The 20055-nt window shown below is 34.3% G+C and overlaps 1 protein-coding gene across 2 annotated transcripts in view; it reads left to right on the top strand.

The window, feature by feature from the left end:
- The window catches only part of EXO1 (exonuclease 1), a 32653-nt gene extending 25194 nt beyond the window's left edge, over nucleotides 1–7459 (top strand). The window contains exons 12-14 of one of the 2 annotated variants that reach the window (XM_051993504.1): nucleotides 3091–3195; nucleotides 5552–5745; nucleotides 7193–7459. In XM_051993504.1, the coding sequence (XP_051849464.1) occupies nucleotides 3091–3195; nucleotides 5552–5745; nucleotides 7193–7334 (441 nt within the window). In that variant the 3' untranslated portion in view covers nucleotides 7335–7459. Of the gene's footprint in view, nucleotides 1–3090; nucleotides 3196–5551; nucleotides 5746–6729 lie in introns of both variants that reach the window. The other variant, XM_051993505.1, reaches the window with a different exon arrangement.
- The last annotated feature ends 12596 nt before the right edge of the window (nucleotides 7460–20055 follow it).

Raw genomic sequence — 20055 nt, 5'->3', positions numbered from 1 at the left:
TTCACAGCTTCACCAAGTGTGTATTAATGTACCTGTTTCCCCACAGATCCACCAACATTTGTCATTAGGTATTTTGATATTTTACTAATCTGATAGATGTGAATTAGAATCTCAAAGTTGCATAAATTGTATATTTCTAGTCATTGATAATTTAGTGCATTCTTTTATTATTGTTGATAGCTTAGGTTCCTTTGAAAACTTCCTGTTCATATAACCTTTGATTATGTAATTCAGAAATGACTACTAGTCATAAATTTGAATCGGTTCTTTGTATAACTTAAATATAAGGCATTTATTAGAGAAACTTGCTACAAAGACTTTTTTCCACAGTTACTGGTTTCCCTTCTAATTTTTTATTGTTAGATTTGTTTATGCAAAAATTTTAATTTTATGTAATCAGAATTGTCCATTTTAACTTGTATTTGGGCATGAGCTGTTATCCTGTTTGTATATCCCCTATAAGTACAACCAAAACATAATGAGTTACTCGATCTTTTATATCTAGGTCATGTGTCAAGAATTTATCTTGATATATGGTTTGAAATATTGATCTAAACCTAATTTCTGCCAGATTTCTATTCTATTTTCTTAGCAGTTTTTGTCAAGTAGTGAATCTGTTGGTTTTTTATCAAATAAACTACTGTGTTTATTTGCTTCTAAGTAAGCTATCTCATTCAATTTATCCCTTTCTCTCTCTCACCAGTACAAAATAATTTTATTTATATTTATTTATTTTTTATTATTATAGCTTTTTATTGACAAAACATATGTATTGGATAATTTTTCAACGTTGACCCTTGCAAAAACTTCTGTTCCAACTTTTCCCCTCTTTCCCTCCATCCCCTCCCCTAGATGACAGGTAGTCCCATACACGTTAAATATGTTAAAGTATGTTAAATACAATATATGTATACATATTTAAACAGTTGTCTTGCTACACAAGAAAAATCGGATTTAGAAGGTAAAAATAACCTGGGAAGAAAAAAATGCAAGCAAACAATAACAGAGTACAAATGCTATGTTGTGGTCCGCATTCATTTCCCAGAGTTCTTTCGCTGGGTGTATCTGGTTCTGTTCATTACTGATCAATTGAAACTGATTTGGATCCTCTCATTGTTGAAGAGAGTCACTTCCATCAGAATTGATCCTCATAGAGTATTGTTGTTGAAGTATATAATGGTCTCTTGGTTCTACTCATTTCACTTAGCATCAGTTCATGTAAGTCTCTCTAAACCTCTCTGTATTCATCCTGCCATCAGTTCTTATAGAACAATAATATTCCATAACATTCATATATCACAATTTACCTAGCCATTCTTCAATTGATGGACATCCATTCAATTTCCAGTTTCTAGACACTCCAAAAAGGGCTGCCATAAACATTTTTGCACATACAGATCCCTTTCCCTTCTTTAATATCTCTTTGGGATATAAGCCCAGTAGTAACACTGCTGGATCAAAGGCTGTGTAGTTTGACAACTTTTTGAGCATATTTCCAAATTGCTTTCCAGAATGGATGGATGTATTCACAATTCCGCCAACAATGTATTAGTGTCCCAGTTTCCCCACATTCCCTCCAACATTTGTCACTATCTTTTCCTGTCATCTTAGCCAATCTGAGAGGTGTGTAGTGGTATCTCAGAGTTGTCTTAATTTGTATTTCTCTAATCAATAATGATTGGAACATGTTTTCATATAGGTAGAAATAGTTTCAATTTCATCATCTGAAAATTGTCTATTCATATCCTTTGACCATTTATCAGTTGAAGAATGGCTTGATTTCTTATAAATTTGAGTCAATTCTCTGTATATTTTAGAAATGAGGCCTTTATCAATAAAGAACCTTTAATTGTAAATATGTTTTCCCAGCTTATTGCTTCCCTTCTAATCTTGTCTGCATTGGTTTTGTCTGACCAATACAAAATAATTTTAATCATTATTGCTTTGTAGTACAATGGAGTCTTCCCACTTTTTTTCATTATTACCCTTCAGGTTCTTGACCTTTAGTTTTAACACATGAATTTTGTATTGTTATTTCATTATATTCTTAGAAGCTAGTAAAGTATTGAATAAGTTTATTGATTGAAGTAGTATTGTCATTTTAAAAAATATTGGCTCAATCTGTTAATATTTCTCCAATTATTTAGATCTGTATTTCTAAGTTTTGCTCATCCCATGATCTCTGTAAAACTAGGAGAAATTTAATTAACTTTGATTATTTCAGTAGCTTTTCTTGTTTGAGGAAATACATATAGTTAGATAGGTACATACATACATACATACATATCTATCTATCTATCATCTATCTATCTAATATTTTTTCCTAAAGTAATTAGGATTAAGTGACTTGCCCAGGATCACACAGCTAGAAAGTATTAAACGTCTATGGTCAAGTTTGAACTTGTGTTCTCCTCACTCCAGGGCCAGTGCTTTGTCCACTGCACCAGCTAACTGCCTCTTGGGGAAATATTTTAAAACTATATTTTTGCTTTAGGTAAATGCTTATATTTTCTTTTGCTTGGTAACATGAGAAATAGCCAAAGTAGTTATTTGGGCAGAAATAGTATTAATTTTAAGTTTGATTCTTTATGAAAACTATTAGCTAGATTATAATAAAGCATTAGTAATATAGTAAGCAACATTCTGTAGTTCAACATTGTACAAAAACAGAACTTACATCAGACTTGTGCAAGGGGGCTTTCCTATTATAAAGAAAATATACTCCTAGGATTTGTAATTTATTTCTCTATCTACTACTTCTGCCATTTCCTTAAATGAAATCACTAGAGAATATCTTTTTTTTTCCCTTTTAGTTATTTCTTTTCCTCTATTCTTATTTTTAATAGCTTTTCTTATGAAACCTCACGCAATTAATTAATGGGTACATAAGATTATTGACATTTATAATGTTACATAGATTACTTATTTGTGTGCTGTTTTTTAGCATCTTGAATAAGTACTGTCTTATGCCTCCCTTATATTCCCAGTGCTTAATTCATGCGTGGCACATAAAAGTGCTTAATAAATGTTCATTGGTTGACTGCTTCTCCATAAAAATGCCCACCAAAAATGACTTTTTTCCCCCCCAAGGAATCTGACTGTAGTTCCAAGCCATCTGATAATCAGAAGTCACAGAGCTCTCATCTACATTTATCTTTGTGTGCAAAAAGAAAAGATTCAACCCTAGGAAACAAGGTAAGTCTTTTTTTTTTTTTTTTTTAAATTCATCTTATCCAGTTTCCTGTGGCATTGAATTAATGAAATATTGAAAGTCTGAGAAAAGAGGAATAAGAATCAATATCAGCTTGTCAATGTTTATCATTTATGGTAGTTTTTTTAGCTTTTCACTTAAGGAAAATTTAACATAACTCTTTAATATTTAAATATAACTGTCATAGTATCCTTTATGCCTTCTGTGTATTCTCTTTCTAATTAGAGATCTTGGCTTTAACATTAATCACTTAGACCAATTAGGAAAATACTAGACCTACAATATTTCTTAGTAATTCTAGGAACTAGTTTAAAATGTAATGGGGAAAGATTTAACGAAATAAACAAAACTTTAATAGAATATGTATAATGTTAATATATGGTTTTCTAAATTAAAGGGTGGTCTGTAGCATTCCTTATGTACTGCCCATTTCTATTTGAGTCATTTTGGGACAACTATTTGAGTGATATTATTCTCTTAAGACTATCAACCCCATGTGACTTGCTCTCAAAGCTGCTCTAGTTCTGACCTATTTCTTGATTCAGTCCTGAATTTCTCGTCAACTCAGCATATTTAAAACTAAATTTATTATCTTTACCATAAAACCAGATTACCCCACCCCAAAACATTTCCCTATTTTTCAAATATTAAATTCTCCTAGTCAGCAATTTCAAAGGTTGGCGTCTTGGCATCTGCTTCTCTTCCCTTTCTTTAAAAAAACTTCCCTATCCCTTTAATCCAATCTATTAGTTTGTATCTGGTACAATGGATCTCCCAGAATCCAAGGGTTCAAAGAGTCTTTTTATTAAAATGATACTTTGTAATACACTCAGATAGAAGCACTTCTCCAGGCAGTTAAAATACAGTTCAGAAAGATTAAAAGAAATAAAGACTGCTGACAAAAAGATTTTTTTAAAAAGGTCTTCAAACTAAGAGGTACCCTTAGTTTTCATGGGCTCCCCACCAAAATCCCCCAAAATGCTTTATACCCTTCTTGTCCAGTGTCCTGAAATTGGTCCCAGATCAATGCACCAAGAGATAAATTAATACCAACCTTCCCCAGATGTATATTCAAAGTCTGACATATAAAAAATTTCTAGAGACATAATGTTTGGATAATTAAATCATTGTATTAATGATGCTGGCCTAATATGAATAAAAGGGATCAGTGACACTCCTAAAAGCCAAAGATCCCTCATGAAATCCACTCAGTACTTATGTGCCCTTGGAAGAGTGGATGTTCCTGAGGTAGGCAATTGAATATGACTGGTTAACAAATAATGAGAGAGAATGCCTGTTCTAATGAGGGACTCGGGAATGTGATTTACTTACATGTGATTTACTTCCAAATCACCCCCAGTCTTGGGGAATTGAATCAAAGAATTTATTCCCACCCAAACCTGAGTAGAATACAATGAGTGGGACTTCACCTATATATAAGGAGGTGTAGGTGAGAAAAATTTTTGGTAGATGTCACCAATGTTCTTCAGAGGTTGAGCTTTGGACAGAAAAATAGGGCAGGGAAAAAAAGCTTGGATCTTTCTTTTTTAATTATTAATATTAATTTCTCTCAAAGGCTTTCCACAATTCTATCTACCCCTCTCCTCATTATTTTCTGCTTCAGTCAGCTTTTTAGGCATGCTGTATATTTCCACCTCTGAATTTTTTATTCACTCTATTCTTATCTGCAATGTCCTCTCTTCATTTCTTGTTTGTCTTGTTTAATTTAAGACCTAGCTTAAATCTTCTTTCTTAACTGACCAGCTTTTACATATAAGCACTTCCCTTTAAACTTAAATACTTTGTGTCTATACTATTTATTTTGCACTTGGCAATGTAACATCTTATACACAGTCAATACATGTTTGATGGTAGTGATGATTATATGTTAAACCTCGACAAATTTATTTTTTAGCCAAATAATAAATGATTGCAAATACTATATAGTCCTAATACTGAAGCACTCCTTTCCTAAGAGAACAGTGACATCTTCTGTTTATTAAGTTACTCTTTCTGGAGACACCTACCGTATTAATTTTTGTCTCCATCTCAAACATAATGTAAAATCCAATCTGTTAGGAAATTGACAAAAACCTAATGAGTACTCCTTTTTAAAATTAGTAGTCTAATAAAATATACCATTGAAAATATTCATTTAAAACAAAACAATATGTAAAATATTAATTTGATTTCAATAAGACTTATAAACAATTATGGAGGTCTTGCACATAGATTATGTTTCTTTGCTAACCTGTGAAGTATAATATGAAATATATTGAAGATAATTATAGATTTATGAAAGAGCTATTCCTAATATTATGTGGCATTTAAAAACTGTAGGTTCTTGGGCTCTCTAAATCTACGTCAGTGGGATCTCTTTCTACAAATAAGATCAAACCACTAGTCCCAGCCAAAGTCAGTGGACTAAGCAAGAAGCTTATTAGTATGCAGAAGAAAAATCATCGTAATGCTGAAAACAAGCCAGGAGTACAGATCAAAATCAGTGAACTCTGGAAAAATTTTGAATTTAAGAAGTAAGTATGTATCTTCTAACCTTTTGATAGTATTTTGTCCCTTTTCTTTTGTCATTAGGGAAATTTATTTTTCTTACTTCTAAGAAACACCTGAGAGATACAAATTTCAGCTTCTACAGTGATGCTGCCCTCCAGGCAAAGATTGCAGAGACTTGACTCCTTATCCTGGCTTTTTTTTTTTTTTTAAGACTTTTACAGATCATTTATAGTCTTTATAGCCCAGATGAAAACTAGGGCACATTAATTGCTTCTTCTATACCTTTTTTATAGTATACCTGGCTTATGCAGTGGTAAGAATGCCAGGCCTGGAGTCAAAAAAACTCATGTCTCTGAGTTCAAATTTAGCCTCAAACACTTTTTAGCTGTATGATCTTGGGCAAGTCACTTAATCCTGTTTGTCTCAGCTTCTCATTTAGGGAAGGAAATGGCAAACCATTCCAGTATCTTTGCAAAAAAAAAAAAAAAAAATTCAAAAATAGGGTTAGAAAAAATCAGGCACACTGAAATAACTGAACCACAAGGAATCTTTCTTACAGGTTTATTATCAGAATAAAATGAAATGTGAATACACCTAGAAAGGAAAATTACTATGGAAATATAAGATTATATTTACATCTTAATGCTGTCTTTCAAATAATGCCAACCTCAGTATCACTACCTTCCACTTCACCTCATATTTTATGAAATCTAATACTGGATTAGCCAATATAAACCTTTGTTTGATAGTTTACAAGAATATCTTTCTGATGCTGAGCATGTATAGACTTGACATGAAAATAACTTGCTACTTCATTCTAAAATTGTGTAGTTGAGAAGCAGTGTAACATACAGAGCTCTTCAGAACCAAAAAAACTTGGGGTTTTGCCTCTGGCACTAAACCTCTCCATTCAAATCTAGACAACTCCTTACGACTATAAGTTGCAGACAAGGTGCTGACCTACAATGATTGTGAGTACTTCCTCATCCAGGCGTTCTCTATCCCAGTGAAATTCCAGGTCCATTCCTTAACCCTACCATCCATGTGTTCTTCTGGTGATTATGGTTCCCAGAACAACCCTCACAAAGAATGGGTAAAGACAGAGGATTAAAAAAAAATAATGCCTAAACAAATAGAGCAAAGCAAGATTGTTGGATCTTCCATGAAAAAAGATCTACAAGCCCCTTATTCCTGCCAGTCTGTGCCAGATGGAACCCAAATTGGAAGGTAAACTAAAAAGGGGAAGTGACTGAGAAGCAGACCAAATTTGTAGATTCACAGTGGGGATTCTAGCAGGGAATCAGATGGATTATACACTACAATTCACGAACATGATTGGGAAATTATTTTTATCCAATGGGCATTCCTTTATTTTTCCAACTGAGCAATATATTTTTAGGTCATTTATTGCCCTCCTCTCTAAAAATTGAAATACACATTGTCATATGATTATGTTCTTATATTTTGCAGAAATTCTGAAAAGCTTCCCTCTTGTAAGAAGCCACTCTCTCCAGTCAAAGATAATCTCCAGCTTACTCCAGAAACAGAAGAGGATATATATAATAAACCTGAATGTAGTCACGTTCAGAGAGCAATTTTCCAATCAATATAGACTGCTATTTGGCTCTTCTACACTGAAACTTTAATGTATTGAATTGCCTGTTAGGAGAACAGGGAAACAAATATATAATAAAATGGACCTATTCCATCTTAAAAATACATTTTGTATATGAATTATGCCCTTTGTCTGAATTTGTATTTTGGGGTGTGGGGGTGATTATCAAAGAATACTTCAGCAAATTAAAAGAAAAATAAATTTTTTCAAAGTCACATCCTTAGAACTTTAAAAATCTGCTCTTGGGAGTATGTTTGGATTTCAGGGTAATGATGGTTTGGAAATTCCTACTTAGAGCAATATTTGAGCACTGCTACTTACAGCAATATTCCTACTTAGAGCATTCCTTGATCAGCTTTTAAAAATAGACTTCAGTTTTTCTTAATGAAGTATTCCTTGGGGCTGTTAGATGAGGCAGTAGTTAGAGCACTGGTTCAGGAATCAAGAAGACATAAGTTCAGAAAAACTTAACACTTCCTAGTTGTGTGATCCTGAGCAAGTTACTTAATCTCATTTGCCTTGCAAAAAGATACAATATTGCAATGAAGAATATGACTATAACTATCAAGTACTTTAATTTGATGTTTCAATTAAAATTATTTCTCAAATTCAGATGCTCAGTTCAAAGTAAATGTCATGTTTGCATAGTAAAGGACTAGGTAAGTACTTGGAAACAGGAACAGCTGTATAATTGAAGTTTTGCAAGGTGATCCAGGAAGAAAAGAAGCACAAAAGGATTTGAGGGATCACAGGTTGATAGAAATTTTTATGTGATTGACTATAAAAAAAACAAAATATTTTAAGTCAGCTAACTTCAGTTTGAATCTTGATGATTACCTAAGTCTTTTAGCTTTTTCCATTCCTTGATCTTGAACCTGATCTTCCAAATTTTCACTGTCCTGAACACACTTTTGAATTGAAATCATCATGTGTCATTAACAACTGACACACTATAAAAGGACTGTTAATGTAGCTGCAAATTCTAGAACTAATGTCCTTATTTGCCTTTGAGATTTGTCAGTAATGTCTTTATGCTTAGTTCAATTTATAGTGACTTTTAAAAGGGATATCGTTTAGTGCTTCTGTAGTACAACAGTTGTCAGCCAAGGTTGCTCATTAACTCCTTGTGACTAAATTGTTAAAGGACTAAGAACTGTGATTCTTAAGCCCATTTTTCCCTCTCTGCTTTCTGCCATTGTCAAAGCAGGATGCAGCTGTACAGTATTAAAGAATATTTTGTATTTATTTGGAGTGTTGAGAAGTCACTTGGTTGCCAACCTATTAGTAAGCAGACTCTATCCATAATTAGGTTAGTCTTCTAGACAACAAGGACATAGTCTAATTACTGTGGAATCTTGGGCCATTTCTACATGATGTTGAATCATTAGAAGAGGAATTTCATCTTTTGTGATGGTAAAGAAATGTGTTTCTAAGGTTCTCTGGGAAAAGATTATTATCTTATTTTGCAGTGATTTCCCTTTAACAAGTTTCTGCTTTAATAATTTTACCAAGTACTTTCCTAACAACCACCTTGCAAGGTACTTAATAATAAATATCATTGCCCTATAGTCCAGGTGTATCATAACACTGAGTGACTTGCATAAATGATACAAGATAATAAAGAGTAAAGCTGAGATTTGAACCAATGGTTCTTCTTATTAAATTCTCCTGTATTCTTTTTACCATATCTCACTTGACTCTAAAAATTGAAGTCAGAAGCATTTCCATCTTCATGGCATTGACTTAAAAAATCTCCCAAAATAAAATGCTTTGTCAGGAGGTAGACTTTTTAATTCCAAATAATTTCTTTAAAGCTTTTAGTTTTTGCACAGAAGCCTCACACTTGTGCATTATAAAGCAGGAAGGCACTGTATGTAGACACGGTGTTGAATTTGACAGTTGAAAAGTGCACAAGAATAGGCCAGAATAGAAACATGATGCTTCTGGTGCCATAGAAAAATGTAAACTACCTTGAATACATGTAAAAAGCAAAAGAAGCTCCTTATGTCCCATGCAAAGACTTGCATGAGATCCTGCGCCATCTTGGTTCTATGCTTTCTTTTTTCTTTTTCCGTTATGTAATACCTGATCTGGCCTAGGATTGGTGCAGCGATCCACAGTGTTAGGGAGCCTCTTATGAGTAAGTTCCTCTACTTAACCCTAATACCTGAAATACCCAGACTCCTTTGAGCCCTTCTTCGGTATCTCAGTGTTCTCTCAGATGGTAAAAAAATCTTGAATTCTAAATTTGGTCCCTCTTTCTCTTCCTCCTCCTTGAGAAGAAATTGAGAACCAATTTGATACAGATTATACATGTGTAATCATGTAAAACATTTCATAGTCATGTTGCAAAAGAAGGCAGATAAAAAACAACAAAAAAAACAACTATTTTTATTCCACTTTACTGATTAAAAAAAAAAAACTAAGGAGTCAGCGAGGTTAAGCAAATTTGTTCATGGTCAAGGCTAGTTGTTACTAATGGCAGGATTCTAATCTAGATCTTTCTTACTCTTGTGCCCAACACTATTTCTATTACATCATATTGTTTCTCAAATTGTACTCTTTAGGGGTCTCTACATACTATGTATGTACTATGGAACTAGGAGAGGATGACATAATAGTAGAGATAGTGTGGTTTAGTGATCTAATAAGTATTTAAATAGAGATATAAGGTAATGAGATATATTTAGTTAAGTTATCTACCAGCAGGGCTGAATCCAGATGGTGGAGTTGGGGAAGCACCATATGCAAGCTCTCCCAATATTCCCCTCTAAACAACTTTAAAATAATGTCTCAAATCAAAATCTGGAGCATCAAAGTCAACAAAAGGTTGGGTTACTACATTTTTTTCAATCTAAGACAACTTAGGAGTTCAAAAGGAGAGGTGTGTAAACCTGGAATGGGGATTGGTCAAAACCACCTGTGGGACTGGGTAATAGTGATCACAATGACAGGATCTTCAGATCTCAGGTCAGATTTGCTAAGGGGATTAGGCAACTAGTTAGAGATGATAAGGATCCCTGTGTTAGGATAGGTCTCTGTTTGACACTTTTATTGCTTATACTTATGTTGAGGTCACATTTATAGGGCAAAGAGTTTGGCTCACAGGGGAGCAGGGGCCCTGAAGAGCCATGTTGCTTTTGGTCAGAAGGGAGCAGGGACTCTTCCTGAGTAAAGATCAGAGTACAGACCAGTGAGCATACTTTTCCTTGGATCAAACTACCTTGAAAGCACAAAAAAAGAACTAGCTAGGAAAACAGCACTGAAAAAGTCTGAAACTTGAGACAGTGCCCATAGCCATCCACTTACAAACCAGTTCCCCCCAACCCCCTACCCTGGTAATTTAAAAAAGAGGGAACAAAAAATTGAAGAAAAACAATTTTTAAAAATAGAATTGGCCAAATGGTAAAAGAAGTACAAAACTTCACTGATGAAAATAACTCTTTAAAAAGAATTGGTCAAATGAAAAAAGAGGAGCAAAAGTTCACTGAAGAAAATAATTCCTTTTGTTTCCCCAAATTTTTTTATTAATTGTTTTTTTCTGGTTATACACGTATATTAACTTTTTAAATACACATTTCTTTATGAACCATGTCAGAAGAGAAAAATCAGAACAAAAGAGATAAACCGCAAGAGAAACAAAACAAAACAAAGCAAACAAAAAAAAAACATAGCATGTGTTGATAAATATTCAATCTCCATAGTTCTCTTTCTGGATGCAGATGGTATTTTCTATCCAAAGTTTATTGGGATTACCTTGGATCACTGAACCATTGACAAGAAGCAAATCTTTCATAGTTGCTCATCACACAATGTTGCTGTTCCTTTGTACAATGTACTCCTGGCTCTGCTTGTTTTGCTCAGCATCAGTTCATGTAAATCTTTTCAGGTCTTTCTAAAATTAACTTGTTTGCCATTTTTTTATAGAACAATATTTCATTACTTTAATATACCATAACTTATTCAGCCATTTCTCCATTGATGGGCATTTACTCATTTTCCAATTTTTTGCTAACCACAAAAAGAGCTGCTACAAACATTTTTGCACATGTGGGTCCTTTTTCCTTCTTTATGATTTCCATGGGATACAGATCTAGTAGTGGCACTGAAGAAAATAATTTCTTAAAAAAATAGAATGGTGGGGGGGAGCAACTAGGTGGCGGAGTGGATAGAGCACCATCCCCGAAGTCAGGAGAACTTGAGTTCAACTCTGTTCTCAGACCCTTAACACTTCCTGGCTGTGTGACCCTGGGCAAGTCACTTAACCCCAATTGCCTCAGGAAAAAAAAAGAAAGGAAAAAAGAAGAAAATGTGAACTATCTTAGTGGAAAAACTGATCTCAAAAATGGATCAAAGAGAGATAATTTAAAAATGACTGGCTTTCATAAAAGCCATGATCATATAAAGAGTCTAGACACGATATTTCAAGAAATTATAAGGAAAACTGAACCAGAGGGTATAGAATTTAAAAGAATCTGTCAATCTCCTCATAAAAGAGATCCCAAAATGAAAGCTCCCAGGAATTTTAGAGCCAGATTTCAGAACTCCTAGGTCAAAGAGAAATTAGTTCAAGAAGCCATAAAGAAACCATTTAATTACTATAATCAAGATCACACCAGATTTAGCATCTATCACATTAAAAATTATTTCTTACTTTTTCCCACAATAGGCCCCACAAATTAAAATATCTCTGAGTTCCCACCTCTTTGCACCCCATCTAAAGACAAATATAATTCAAAAATATAGTTCATATTTGATGCCTGTAGGACTACAGGGAAACAGGCACATGATTATACTCATAGTAGTGTTAATGTGGTACATTTTGGGTGGAAAATCATTTGAAACTCTACAATAAACACTATAAAACTTCACGATCTTTGAGTATTCCCATTGTAAAAAGATAACCTAGAGAAGTTATTAATAGGAAGACTAAGCGGGGGAGAGGACCTACACAAAAATGTTCCTAACAACATTATTCATAATAACAAAAAGCTAGGAACAGCTTTTGTTTCTAGTATTTTAAAAATGACTTTCTCTCTTTACTTGCACCCTTCCCCTGACTCCTACTTTTTGAGTCATATTTGTTCAGTTCAACTACACACCATCCTCAATTTTTAAATTTTTTGGTTCCCTTACTAAACCCCATCTTTTGCTATTTGCTTCCTATATTGTTACATGCTATTTACTGCCTCTGGAAGAAGTCACATAACTATTCTACCTAGGTTCACGAAAATGTGTGTTTTCTAATTTCATCTGAGTCCTCTTAATTATACAAAAATGCTATTTTTTCCTGATTGACTGCCACACTTCCTTCAGCGGTTACTCCAAACCTATTCTCCGTTCAAAGTCCTTCTATCCCTTCATTTTCCCTCAGCAAAGGATTTTTATTTATTTATTTTAATAGCCTTTTATTTATAGGTTATATGTATGGGTAACTTTACAGCATTGACAATTGCCAAACCTTTTGTTCCAATTTTTCCCCTCCTTCCTCCCACCCCTTCCCCCACAATAAGTATACATGACCAAACCGTTATTTTGCTGTACAAAAAGAATTGGACTCTGAAATATTGTACAATTAGCCTGTGAAGGAAATCCAAAATGCAGGTGGGAAAAAATATAGGGATTGGGAAATCAATGTAATGGTTCTTAGTCATCTCCCAGAGTTCTTTCATTGGGCATAGCTGGTTCATTACTGCTCCATTGGAACTGATTTGGTTCATCTCATTGTTGAGGATGGCAACATCCATCAGAATTGGTCATCATATAGTATTATTGTTGAAGCATATAATGATCTCCTGGCCCTGCTCGTTTCACTCAGCATCAGTTCATCTAAGTCTCTCCAGGCCTTTCTGAAATCAAGGGATTTTTATTTTTAAAAAAGTCAAATCAGGGCAGGTAGGTAGCACAGTGGATAGAGCACCAGCTCTGAAGTCAGGAGGACCTGAGTTCAAATCTGATCTCAGACACTTAATACATCCTAGCTGTATGACCCTGGGCAAGTCACGTAACTCCAATTGCCTCAGCAAAACAAAAAACAGCAACAAAAAAATCAAATCTATCTTTAGTCCAAGCTTGCTCTTCTTCCTTATTTCTGGCTTCAAACATCTGATGACCTTTGTTGACTTCTCATTCTCCTGCCCAAAATTTTTTCCTAGTTTTTTTTCTTTCCCTTCTACATCTTTATCCAAGTCCCTTCTATAATTTCAATGATCATTTCTCTACAAATGGCTTCTTACTCTATATATTCAATTCAAGTCTGTTTCTTAAACTCCGGACTCCCCAACTGCCTGCTGAACATCTATCTCCATCTAGTTGTGTTACAGCCCTCCATGGTCTTTGTCCAAAATGAAATATTATGCCTTATAAAGCCATCCCATCTACAAACATCTTGCTGTTTAAGCATACTACCAGTTTAAGATTTACAAAGTACTTTTAAAATACCATCTTAATCCTTACAACTAACTTGGGAGATAAGCCTATTATTATCCCCATTTTACTGATTTAGAAACTGAGGAAAACAGAAGTTAAGTGGCTTACCTAGGAAGGTCAGATATGAACGAAGTCTTCTTGACTCCTAGTAGAGCACCCTAACTATTGTTATCAACAAGCTCCAAAAATAAGAAAATGCTCAAATAAAATAGATAACAAAACATCCTTCTCTCTCAGATATGGTCATTGTGTCAATATTGCTTGGAGTGTTTCTGTTTTTCATTGTTACATGGAAAGTTCTATGGGGGGAAAGTATTTAGGAAAGAAAGAGTAAAACTCAATTATAAGAGTAAAAAAAATCATAAATAAAATTGTTGTATAGGAAGATCATCTGTGAAAGTCTGCATGTTGCCTTATATTTTCAGCAAAAATGCTTTGGATGCATGCATAATTCTCTTTCATAATGATATATCAGAACTGAAAAGTAGGCAAATGGATTTAAGTTGCCAATTTTGGGATCATAATTTTAGAGTTTGAAGGTTCATCAAGTCCAATACCCTTTACAGATGAGGAAACAGACCTAGAAAAAGTGGCTCTTGGTTATACAATTTAGAAGTGGTAGAGATTAACTTTAGTCACTATACTCTATAACTCTAAAATCTCAGTCATTTCCTCCCCTTTTTTGGTTAAAGATGTTAGTTTTTATCTGTAGTGTTCTCTTCTTTTCTAAAACATAATCATTCTCTGGGTAGAGGTTTCTTGGGGAGCTTTCTGGAGGCAGCCTTAGTTTTGGTTCCATGTAATAATCATCTCAAATGCAGCCAGGTGTTAAAAGTTTAAATCCTTTATTGTCTCCTTTAAAATAGCCCTGTTAGTTTTCTTAGAGGCCTATCTCCCTCCTTGGTTCTAAGAGTTCTTGTAGCTTGTCTGCCAGCTTCAGCCTCCAGCTCTCTCTAAATCTTGGTTCTCCTCTTCTCAACTGATTCCAGGAGCTCCTTATATATGATCTCTTAAAGATGTGAACCCAAAGGTTGATTCCTCCTCTGAGAGAGCAGAATTGTGGGAGGTGTAAACTTGTGAATCTCATACTGAATCTTGAGATGTCCCAAACTTGTGAACTAATGTGTGAGCTAATGTGTGAACTCTCAAAGGTGTAAACATAAGCATTTTTTTTTTATCAATTCCATTGAGTTAACACATTGTAATTTCTAACACTCATCTTTTCCAATTCCTCAGTTAGATAAGCATTTATTAAACATCAAGAATTATTCTAGACGTGAGATACAAAGAAAAAAAGCAAAGAGTCCCTGTGAGAATAGCATGTGGGGAAAAAATGCAAAATATATACACAGTAATTTGGGAGCACGCAACAGGGAGATTTAAAATAAAGTCTCTTATGGTGACAAAATGAGCTATGAAGGACTTCCATTTTCATCATGCTTTTTGGATAACCTATGAATGGCATCCAACATCAAGGAAATAATAAAAAAAAGTATGAAGGAAAGTGGAATAGTTCTTCAAGGTATAACAATACATAAAGTTGCAATAAAAACTATTTTGTGATGGGTAAAAGATAAAACTAGTCTAGTGAAAAGGCCTAGAGAAAAATCAAATAATTGAATTCAACAACATAATGTTTAATAAATACCCTAACATTAATTATCTAGGAAAGAACTCTATTGGGTAAAATTCTATTGGATCATTATTGCTGAGAGAACTGCAAAGAAGTATGCCAGAAATTAGAACACAACTTATACCATATTCCATAATCAATCCAAAATGGATATATGTCCTGTCACATATAAAAAGCTTGAAAGATATAGATTCTAGGTAATCATTTTATTAAACATTGCTATTGGATAATTAATAAAAGATGTCAGTGGCAACCTTGAATGTCAATTTCTTGAAGCTTTATGCCCTTGGAAGCTAAGGTGTCCTTGAGAAGTGGCAATCAGCTATGATTGGTTAAAAATTAATGAGAAGACTGAATATTATAATGAAAGATTCTAAAAATTCTAATGAGTGAATGAGAGACATTACTTTGATTGTGACACTTTTACTTCTAAACCACCCCCAGCCCTAGGCAATCTAGACAAATGATCTACCCCCCTCACCCATGCTTGAGTAGAATAGGATGGGCTTCCCTACTTAGGTGGGGCCTAAACAAGATTGAAGGGAAAGGCTCTCTTTAGTTTATCAGAAGCTGATTTGATCTTTTAGAATATGATTAAATAGGAAGGGAAAATACCCTGTTTTTCTCCAACAATTGGTTATTTAGTGTAAAAAAAATCATTTCTTTCAGTCCTGAAAATTAAGGAACATACCAATAAGGAAAAAATGGGAAAAGAAACAGATCATCCTTCATTGCCATGGAAGAGAATACTTCCTGATTTAAAAAAAAAAAAAGATGGAAGTAAATACAAAAGATAAAACATAATTATAATTACCTAAAATTAAAAAGCTTTTGCACAAACAATATACATGTATATGGGATAAAAAGGAAAATCATTGATGAATCAAAAATCTTTGTTTGCTAGTTTGCTATCCAAAATATGTTAAAAGTTAACAAAAATATATAAAACAAATGATTGCCTCCCAGTAGAGAAGAATAAGGCAAGGGATGTGAACAAAAAGTTCTCAAAGGAAAAACTGTAAACTATGAATGATGATATAAGATGCTCCAAATCACTAGAAACAAGAATACAAGTGTGAAGTTTCATCTCACATTCAATCAATAAACATTTATTAAGCTCACACAAGTACTACTAGCCACTGTGCTAAGCAAATAGGCTAAGAAAGTAAAGGATGGGAATGATCAATGTTGGAAGAATTATACCAAGACAGGCTGTAGTCATTCATCCAGACAAAGAACAAAAAGAGAAGCATAAGACCATTGAAGCCCAAAAGCAAAATAGATGTCTTACTGGCTATTGATATAACTTCCAAGAGCCTAGTCTTCCCAGCCATCTTTCATGTCATCAACTATAATATTCCTAAAGAGTTTGAGAATTATTGGGGACGACCCTTGGGAAACAGGTATTGCTACCATATTCATTAACAATGCCAATGGTGAATCTGAGTTAATGGATCTCAAAAATGATGGGGTCTGGGTAGCAGTTCCTAGTTTGAAATAAACATATGGTGAATTCACAAGGCGGTTCTCTTTGGCAAAAAGGCAGGTTTATTTAGGGGAACAGGTTATAGACAAAAATAATAGGTAAAAATAGGCACTAGAAGTGACAAATATGAAATACAGTTAGGAGAGCATAGAGTTAGACTAAGCCAGAATAAGGGAAAAAATGCCATTAGAGGGAAGGCACTATCAGGAGGGAGAGAATGTAATCTCATAGTGGGTTTAGCCCTGAAAAGAACTTAACAAAGATCTTCATCATAACCAGATCTTTTATTGGGGAAATATAACCTTGAAGTTTCCCAGATAAAGGCTCAAAGAAGGGTCAAAGCTAGATGGAATGAACCTGGCAGCAATTCCCAGAGCTGTGTAAAGATATGCTAATCAATATTTCAAGTGTTTTTTAAAGATACACAGAGGTTTGAGGTATAGACAAAGGAGTTCCATCCTCACAATCACTCTGTTTAAACAGGATATTGCTATTGGAACTTGTTAAATCTGATATTAGTCAGATGGGTTTCTCCTGACTAGGGAAGATAGTTCACATCAAAAGCACTGCGGTTTGGGATTAATTTGTAGGACCTGTATTCTAGAGATGAGCCTGTGATGGATATTGGAGGACAAAAAGGCTGCACCTTCTCTGGTGTGTTAGTTCTCAAATCACAATTGCCCCAAGCTGAAGGCATTAAAGACTATTTCAGCCTCATTGGCCTAAAACTCTATGTGACTCAAAGGACTACTTGACTCACAGTTCCACAGATGTCTAATGACACTGACTAGGCTAGAGTTTGGGGCTCAGAGCACACCTCCGTTGGGAAGATTACTTGAATAATCTTCCCAGGTTGACCCAGGAATGCTGTATACATTGAATATAGGAGTAGAGGTGAGAAGGGGAGGGAGTGGGAATGGCATGGTATATCTGGAAATAACTAATGTAACACCAAAAAAAAAATTAAAATTTACTTAAAATGCATGTTACAAATTTAAAAAATCAAATTATATATGTTAATTTTGTTTTTGTCTCAAAATGAAGGCTACTATCTTATTTGAGATATCCACATATCCATTCTTCTAATTAGTCAACTAATCCTGGAACTCACACCTCTCAGTAGCCTGAGCACTAGAACCAATATCATGCTCCCAAATACCAGGTAACTTCCCTCCCTATCCTATTTTACAGCTTCTTTTTTGTGTGTCTTCTCTCATTAGATTATAAAGTACTTGGGGGCAAAGACTGGATTCTGTCTTTGTATGTCTAAATGCTCAAAGTGTGGCACATAGTAGGCACTTAATCATAACTAATTATGATTAATTAATAAAGGTTTATTGATTGAGCAATCAAATCATTGATTGGTTTGAGTTATCTTGAATTTCTTTGGTCCTAATCCAGGTCAAGAGGGAGAACTGAATATACATGTATCCTAGATACCAAGGCACAAAATCTAACTAGGAAAAAGATGAAAATGACTCAACAGGATCCTTGAATGCATAAGAGTCTAAGGAAAGAAGATTAAAGAGTACCCAGAAACTCCTGACAAATTTAAGGATTTTTATCTAGATGAAATATGGTTCTTTATGTCTGACTCCCAGAGAAGTGGTAGCAGCACAATAGTAATTACAGATAACATTTATATTTCACTTTAAAGTGTGCCAAGTGCTTTATATATAGTTCATTGTCCTCTTATAACAACTCCAGGAGACAGGGGCTATGATTATCTCCATTTACAGATGAAGAAACTGAGGCAGGGGGAAGATGGACACATAGTTTATAAATTTCTTAGATTAAATTTGAACTCAATTCTTCTTTATTCCAGGCCAAACAAGCTAGCTACCGAGGCACTATGTAGAACTATGCCTTTCTTAGGGCCCATCCTCAGTATCCCCATATATATTTCTCTTGGGCAACTTTTAAAGATATATGATTAAAATTCTTCTGATCTATAATAAAATTTGCGAGGCTTTTCTTCAAGCTACAGTTTGAATGATCTTGATTATTTGAGAAGCAATTCTCTTGGAAAACATTAACTCCATAGTTTATCACCATTCCAAGGAAAGACAGGATGTATAGGTCCTCATTTCATGTCCAGGATCAAGATTGGTCATCATAATTACACAGTATTTAACTTCATCTTCTTGCCCTTTTCATTTCATCATAGTTATTATTATCATATATTGTTATCAACTACAACTCTTAGAATACCTAACATGTTTGAAGACAAGGCTGATTAAGTGCCACCTTCTGGAATCAAAAACCCTACCTCAATCCACTTCCCTATTTCTCCCTAATACTCTTGATATTTCCCTAGCTCCAAGTTCCTTCCAAGGGCAAGTTACCTTTCATCTACATTGTATATTCTGTATATGTTTCTGTTTCTGTTTCTGTTGCCTGCTCCTCTTGGGATGGAAGTTCCTCTAAGGTAGATACAGTTTATGCTTGTTTATGTTTCTAAGTGTTTGACCCAGTGCCAAATATCTAGTAAACAAAAGATTGTTAATTTATTGGGATATGTATCTTGGGGACCATAGGATCCCATTGGAGTATTCTGTGGGAGGAATTAAACATAATATGGACGTTATTTTGTGTTTTATCTCTTCTTCTTGACTTGAGTAGAAATGGAAATAGAACTTAAGTCCAAGAAAACAAAGATACATATATAACCCTCAAGTACTACATTTAATAGTTATAAGTAAACCTCCCAGTATGGCCTTGGATGCCTCAGAATGGCTACTTAAGAATGGATGAAATTATTTCCCAGTCCTAGAATTATGGAAACTTTCTTTTTCTTCACAAAGGAAACAACACTCCTCTAGGGAGGAGACATAAAGGATTACTTTAAATTAAGAACTTAACTAAGTGGGGTGGGGGGAGAATCAACAACTATTTGTTGATTAGTTTAATAAAATTGACTGAGTTAGGAAATAAACTTAATTGAAGAACTATTAAGCTATCTTTTAGTAATCAAGTAGAGACAAAAAGTCCCTGCCCTTAAGGAATTTATATTCTATGATGGGAACAATAAAACTATGTAAGAAGTAAAAACAATGCAAAAATGACAGTGTAAGAAGTGATGAGAAGGGGGGTAGGGGGGGTAGGAAAGGCCTCTTGTAGAAGGTGGCAAATAAGCAGTCTAGAAACAAACCAGGGATTTAAAAAGTACC

The sequence above is a fragment of the Antechinus flavipes genome, chromosome 4 (assembly GCF_016432865.1).
Source record: "Antechinus flavipes isolate AdamAnt ecotype Samford, QLD, Australia chromosome 4, AdamAnt_v2, whole genome shotgun sequence".
Lineage (NCBI taxonomy): Eukaryota > Metazoa > Chordata > Mammalia > Dasyuromorphia > Dasyuridae > Antechinus > Antechinus flavipes.
Note: the sequence above shows the minus strand (reverse complement) of the source record. Positions and strands in the feature narration are given on the sequence as shown.